The 7,078-nt window shown below is 50.0% G+C and overlaps 1 protein-coding gene across 8 annotated transcripts in view; it reads left to right on the top strand.

Annotated features, from left to right (window-relative positions):
• The first annotated feature begins 225 nt into the window (after positions 1 to 225).
• Positions 226 to 7,078, top strand: part of PALM2AKAP2 (PALM2 and AKAP2 fusion) — a 259,879-nt gene continuing 253,026 nt past the window's right edge. For 4 of the 8 annotated variants that reach the window (XM_036433054.2, XM_036433053.2, XM_036433052.2 and 1 more), the window contains exon 1: positions 226 to 526. In XM_036433054.2, the coding sequence (XP_036288947.1) occupies positions 482 to 526 (45 nt within the window). In that variant the 5' untranslated portion in view covers positions 226 to 481. The remainder of the gene's footprint in view (positions 527 to 7,078) is intronic. The other 4 variants (XM_036433058.2, XM_036433056.2, XM_036433055.2 and 1 more) reach the window with 3 other exon arrangements.

The raw sequence follows: 7,078 nt of genomic DNA, 5'->3' as shown, positions 1-7,078 counted from the left end.
ACTCCCACCCGCGGCGACCGCCCCAAGGTCTCCTGCCCTCCAGAGCCTCTGGGGGCCGCTTCCGAGGGTCCCGCATCCCCCTGGGGGCGGAGCGAGGGCCCAGACGCCGGGGCGGAGAACCAGCACGGGGCCAGCCCAGCGCGCCCGCCCAGTGGCTGCCCGCGGCCCACGTTGCGCCCAGCGCGGCCGGCGGCGGCGGCGGGAGCTGCAGGGAGCGCGGCGCTGGGGCGCAGCCAGGCGGCTGGGCGGGCGGGGGCCAGAGGCTGAGCCCGGGCCAGCCAGCGGGGCGAGCCAGCCGCGCGCACAGCTCTGCCCGCAACCCCCTGAGCCGATCCCTGCCTCCCCCGGGGCTCTCCCCGGGTCTACCTGAGCCCCCCTCGAGGTGCCCATCCATTTCCTTGAGTGACTACAGCGTGGTTGTTTTTTTTTCTTTTCTTCTTCTTCTCTCCTCCTCTCCCCTCCCTGTGTGCCCTTCTCCAGGATGGCAGAGGCAGAACTGCACAAGGAAAGGCTGCAAGCCATCGCCGTAAGTCCACTTTCATTTTATTTTCTTGCTCTATTGTCTGGGATGCAAAGGGACCTTGGAGCGTTTGGGGCCATGGACATTCCAGCACAGTAGCTGCCGCGGGGCATGTGTCTGGGGTAGGGATAAAAGTCTGTCAAGGCTCAGCTCTGCTGCTTTCTCTTTTTACAAGTCTGCAGATGGAAACCCCCAGGCGCGCGTTGGGGCTGGGGATTTGAATGTGGAAAATTGGCTTAGAAATAAGATGCTACTGGGCTTTGGGGAAAGACTAAACAGACACTTGGTTGTAGGGGAGATGCCGGGGGAGGGGGCGCCGGTAGCGGGGGGAGCGGTGATTTCTGGAATATTACAACCCCCGGTGCTCAGTGATACCTCTGACTTCATACGCTGGAGAGCCAGAGCTCAGAGAGCGGAACGTTGCTGCCATCCTCTCTGCGGAAACGGTTCTCTGCTAAGTGGAAAAGCAGCAGTCAGCCCCGCTGCCAGCCAGCCAGCCACGCGGTAGAACCCCCTCCCTGAAACCAAGCAGAAGCGTTAATTCCCCCCACCCCGTTCTACTTGATACTGACAAGGGCACTGGCCCAAGCCACCACCCTGGAAGGGTCTGGGGATTTCTCGTAGCATATGGGTTCTGGGAATAATATTCTCTTCTGGGTATGGGTAATATAAAAACCTATTTTCAGCGTACAGAGGAGTGGCCAGTTTTGGCTAATTGTATATGCACTTCTAGAAAAGTGTACCCATATGTATTTTGAAGAGAGAGAGAGAGAGAGAGAGGGAGGGAAAGAGAGGGAGTGAGAGAGAACGAACTCTCGAAGACTGCCTAGATTCGAGCAAGCTTGCACAGTGTTGCCAATGGCCTACAGATGTGGTATTTTTACTGGAGCCACCACAGCTGGATTATATATTTCCTTTGCAGATGAGGGAATGATTACTGCTGCTATATGAAATAATAACAATTAAAAGAGAAGGTCTGTTAACATATTGGCATCCAGGAATCTCCAGACATTTTTCTACTTAAGTACTTTTTCCCCCCCTCCCCCTTTTTGGTCCAGGAGTTCCCTGGAAACACATAAATTTATTGGAGAAGTAGTGTGTAATGCTTTGGAAGCAAAGCGTATTAAAGTGTTTTTAAAAATCCTCTGAACAGCTTCTTCATTGGGAAAAAGGCATGCAGCCTCCCCCCCCCCCCTTTTAAAGAAGCATTTGATATGGTGTCTGTGGCTCTGAGACCCTCTTTATCAAACTCTTCAAATCTGAAACGTCTTATAGAGAGTTTACCGCTGAAGTGAGAGAGTCTGTTGGCACTGTTGAAATACTCTGGCTTGCCCATGGAGCCATCTCTGAGTCCTGGTCTTCAGACCTCAGGAGGCCTGCCCTTTCCTTTCTGCCCCTCCCCCTGTGGGCATGTGCATGTGGATGGCTAACGAAGTTGTTTCTGGTTCCTGAAGTGAGCGGCCAGGCAGTGTGGCCAGCGTGTCGTGCGCTCGATAAGAATGGAGGCATTCAGTCATCGGTGCCATGTAGCTGGTGGGTGTTTTTATATCAACTGAATAATGGGCTGCTTGAACCGTCCCTGAAGTGGCTGCTCCGGAGAACAGGCGGCGGCCCCCACAGGCTGCTGCTGGACGTACCCAACAGTTGGCACAGTCCCCGCCTTTGCACGACCGGCTTTGCTGGATGCCCGGGGAACAGCTGAGCCTCATGAAAGGACGTGCTTTCTGAACGGGGAGCCGGGAGCAGCCGACACCGGGGCCACCCGTTTCCAAGCGGGCTTGGGTAATCCCAGCGGGGCCAAGTAGAGTTTTGAGAAAGAGCTAGTCAGTCCTTTAGAATTCTCCTGAGTGTGTGAGAAGAATAAACACAAATGCTCATACTTTTTTTAGTTATGGCCTTGAGTTTCCCTAGGCACCTGGGAAGCTGTTGATGATTCTCTTGAATGTATTACAGAGTTCACCCAAAATGTATAGACAGTGTTTATTAAAATATATTTAACAACCATCAGTTGGTAAAGTATGTATATATTTGGGGGAGGGGGGCGGGAGAGACATCCTGTATATGTTATTGGCAGTGCAGGTTTTCTAACAGTGAAATCACTCTGTAAGTGTGTTGTGTGATTGTGTGTGTGTGTGTGTGTGTGTGTGTGTGTGTGTGAGATAGAGAGAAAGGAGTGGGAGTGGGGGTCTTGTGACCATATCAGTCATATCAGTCATTCAGTTGGCCATGCTTTGGCTTTAGTGCACACTCCCAATCCAGCAAACCCTGCCTCTCTGCCACCTTCTTACCGTTTTCAGGGGTTCCTGGGGCGCTCACAAGCCTGCCCTCAGAGCCCCACTCTCCGGGAGTCTCAGTGGAGATGGGAGGGAGGATGAGGATCTCGCCTCATCACCAGCTTGGGCTTCTCTCCAAGAGGCAGAGCAGTTAGATTGGGACCACAGTCAGCAGGCCTTGGGCAGTCTTTCGTCCGGGTCTCAGGTCCATCATCTATAAGACGGACTCATGAGTTCTACCTCTCTGTGACACAGGAGGTGAAGTAGCTGGCAGTACCGTTGCCATTGGATGGTGTGGAGGCAGAGCCCCCAATTCCTGTCAGCACTGCTGCCTTGTCCTGTGGGGCTCCGAGACAACCTCCGAGAAGGGGAAAGGCTGAATAGCCATGTTTATCCTCTCCTTTCACTCACTGAAGGCCAACGCTCTGCCCAGAGTCACTTCCTCTGGCTGCTTCAGACACAGGTGCAGAGAGGTCACCTGAGGATTCATGCAACAAGTACTCCAGAGCACTTTCCCTGGGAAGTTACTCTGAACTGCTCCCAAATGGTGGCATCCTCTTATGACTTTCCCATGAGCTCGCTGTGCAGCTGTTTCCAGCAGCCTTCATGTATGCCCGTGTGGGAGAAGCAGACTGACTCAGTAGCACTGGCACAGTCCGCGACAGACAGGAGGCCCACATCCTTTTGAGACTCTTCCAAGCTGAGTTTTAGTGCGTGGGAACACCCCATGGAAGCTGGAAATACATGAGTAACATTCCCTGGGGGAAGAAGTGCTGGGTCTCAATGGAACCCAGCTCTGGGGGAAGATGGTGTGATATCGGCACACCCAAGAGGAAGAGAGTCTTCCCTGGGCACATGCGAAGGTAACGGAATAGTACGGAGCTGGTCCTGGGCAAAGTCCTCAGAGCCAAATGGACAAGGCCTGCTCCAGGGACCAACGTGAGTCTATGCATATGTGCTGAGGTAGGAAATGTCAATCTCGCCTACGCTCAGTCTTTAGTAAACGTTGTCATTTAATCAGAGCCCACTCTATGGAATGACAAAAGTGGGTATTTTGCATTTGTACAGCACTTTAAGTGGGGTTTTTGTTTTTTTGTTGTTTTTTTTTAACCTACACATTACCTTACTTTTGAACTGTTCAAGATCGGTCTCATTATCTCCACCTTACAATTGAACATGCAGAGCTATCCAAGCTCACACAGGGAAATGCGGAGGAATTGTATTAAGCCCAGGCTCTCCTGACTCTCGGTTCTTTGTGTTAGTGGCACACCTGGCCTTGGGTGGCGCTCTGCTAGGGGTGGGAGCTGCCATAGGATCTTCTGAGCTGGAGTCCCAGGAGAGAGGGGGAAGGAACGGGGTAAATTTGGTGCTAGTTGGGCCTGGATGAGCCTCTTCGGAATCTGCCCTTTCCTGAGTCTCACTTTGGGCCCCTGTCCCTCCTGAAACTCTTGCCTCCAGAGTTGTGTGGAGAAGGCCTGTGTGTAGGTGGGCAGTACAGGCTGGCTCTGCCCTGCACTCTGCAGAGAAACACTTTTGCTGGTCCCTTGGATTCATCTCTCAGTGCCTCTTCATAAGGCCTTGGGTACCAGGGTTGGAGTGTGGGGCCAGGGGCCATGGTGGCCAAGCATCCTGCTTTCCCTCCAAGCCTCTTAGGTGGGCCTGCAGAGCCTGAGCAAAAGATCCAGCCCAGCCCCGCCTCCTAGGTCAGAGATCCCCCTGACCTGGCCCCTTATTGGTTGTCTTCCATTTCAGAGACACAGATGATGCCCTGCTTCTAAAGTTCCAAGTCAAGACACTCCAAAATGGGTTGTTCAGGACATCGGTGCTGAGGAAGGGTCACCCCAGCTGAGTCTGTAGGGCCACCCAGCACATAGATAACACTTGGAGCCCCTTTGGAGACATTGCGAGCTCTGGGAGTGCTGAGGCTGGCCTTGCACCAACATTCACCAGGGCCAAACACCTCTCTAGACGCTTTTTTTCTTCTTCTTCTTTTATTTTATTTATTTATTTATTTATTTATTTATTTTTAATCTCTGAGTAGTTCAGGCTGGGCATAGGCACCAAGGCACGTGGCCCCCTGGAGCCTGTGAGCACCAAGCTCCAGCTGGTGGCCGCGTGACCTTCAGCCACTGCCACTAGTCAGCAATCAGACCCGCCAGTAGAGCGCAGCGTCTCCCGGGGCCACAGCTGCCCTCTGCATTCTTGGGGCCAAAGAGCAGGTTTTTGGGCAAGGGCCTGAGAAATATAGCAGTCATTATTAAAAAGCCACCAGGACACTTGTGGGTTATGATTTGTCAATATTTAGAGGAAAACCAGGGCTCAGTAGAGGCAATTCTACATTTCTTTGGGGTTACTCAACACTGCTGGGAACCCTGCTGTTGGTAAAACGTTTTATCAATGACCCCTTTTGGAGATGTTACCAACTTGCTTGGCAGTAAGAGTTGGTCATCATGTGGTATGACATTGGCTGAGATATCAAATGGGCATTGACCCTGCTCCCTTGGGCTGGCAGCACAAGTTAATGAGCATCGATTCTGGTGTCCAAAGCCTTGGCTCAAGTTTGACTGTTCTAGTGTCTGTATGACCTTGCTATGTCTCGGTTTCCTCACCTGTCAGACAGGCATAATTGATCTTAACCACCTCATGGAATTACTGTGAAAGTTATTTGAGAATTTAATGTGAAGTGCTCAGAGCAAGGATGCAGGAAAAAGTGTTCTATTTATAAATGAATCCATAACTCATGCATCTTTACACAAAAAGTGGACACCAAGGGCTAAAGATGAAGTCTATTCAACTCAACATTTTTGCCAAGCTGGGAAATTTCAGATGAATATAGTAATTGCTGAAAGTTTCCAATGCATGAGGAGAGTAATAACAATAAAAAGAATTGTGTACAGTGGGCAGGAGTTGCAAAAGTCTCTGGTGGCCAGCACAGTAACATAAATGAGTGGCACAGACATAGTGGGAAATTGTGAGAACCTGGAAGGCAGATACAGATTTGATACAGTTCATTTATCCCACGTGAGAATGTGGACATAATAAAATTTCCTTCGGTCAACAGGTCAACCTTTTGTGACCTCCAGACGTAGGTAGAGCTTGAACTGTACCATGTGCTTTCCTTATGTGTGACTTATTTGAATGTCATAGGGAATACTACACCCATCTAGATCTTTCATAATCTTACAACTACAAGTTGCATTTTCACCAGGACTTTGTGAGTTTGGTCTCCAAACATTTGGATCATTGGGGGGGAGAAGTGCTTTTTGCTATATCTTTTGATAATTATGTCAGCTCCTTACAATCACTGACATTGTAGCTCAGAATACTCCCATGGAGATAGGTGATTGCTGTCTCAAAATTAACAGAAAAATTTAAAAGACAATTAATACCTAGAAGTGAGAAAGTCCTGTTAATATAGAAGTATATTTGAGAACAAGGTATGCAAATCTGAGCCGATCACATATTACCCAGGGTGTGTGAGATGATTTCAATGTATTACTCTCAAGTAATAGACAATATAGGGACATCCAACTGGGGTCAGAACTTCTAATAATAGGAGCAACTTGGGCATAGACTTTTTGCCAGAAGTGGAGAGACACAGTTTCTCAAACTTTAGTGCATTAGGATCATTTGAAGGGCTCTTTAAAACACAGATTGCTGCACTCCACTCCCAGAGTGCTTTTGGGGTCAGTAGGTCTGAGGTGGGGCCTGAGAATTTGCATTTCTAGGCGTGCTGCTCCCAGCTCTAGCTGCTGCTGTGGGACATACACTTTGAGATCCCTGATGAAGAGGTAGAAGGCACATGGCCTGAGTGTTGATATGTGCCACATGCCTGTCGTGACAAGCTCAAGGGTTTGTGAGGTGTGTATATTTTGAAGAGGTGATGTGGAATAAAAGACCACATTCAGCTTTAATTAGTGAGAGCTTAAACATAGCTCAGTTTGAGAATGATGGATTTGTGTTCCTTTCACATCAAGAGGAGGTCTTCGTTTGTCTTGGGACTTGCTATAATCTATTTACATAAAGTGATTTCTTTGTTCTGACTGTTGGTCACTTAAAGATACCTGTTTGACGAGTCTGCTTGGGATTGGCTGATCAAAACGATGGACAGCAAAACTCACTTGGGGAGGTCCTAGGGGGTGCCTCGGTGAGACAGGAAATCATGCAGCAGAGCAGACATCCAGCAGTGCAGTGGGAGGCCTTTTGAGAGAGAGGTACCATACATATTATGATGCCATAGATGGAGAGGTCCACTTAGCAGGTCAGCCAATCAAACCTTGTGACA

This window comes from Pipistrellus kuhlii, unplaced genomic scaffold (genome assembly GCF_014108245.1).
Source record: "Pipistrellus kuhlii isolate mPipKuh1 unplaced genomic scaffold, mPipKuh1.p scaffold_m20_p_12, whole genome shotgun sequence".
In the NCBI taxonomy this organism is placed as follows: Eukaryota; Metazoa; Chordata; class Mammalia; order Chiroptera; family Vespertilionidae; genus Pipistrellus; species Pipistrellus kuhlii.
Note: the sequence above shows the minus strand (reverse complement) of the source record. Positions and strands in the feature narration are given on the sequence as shown.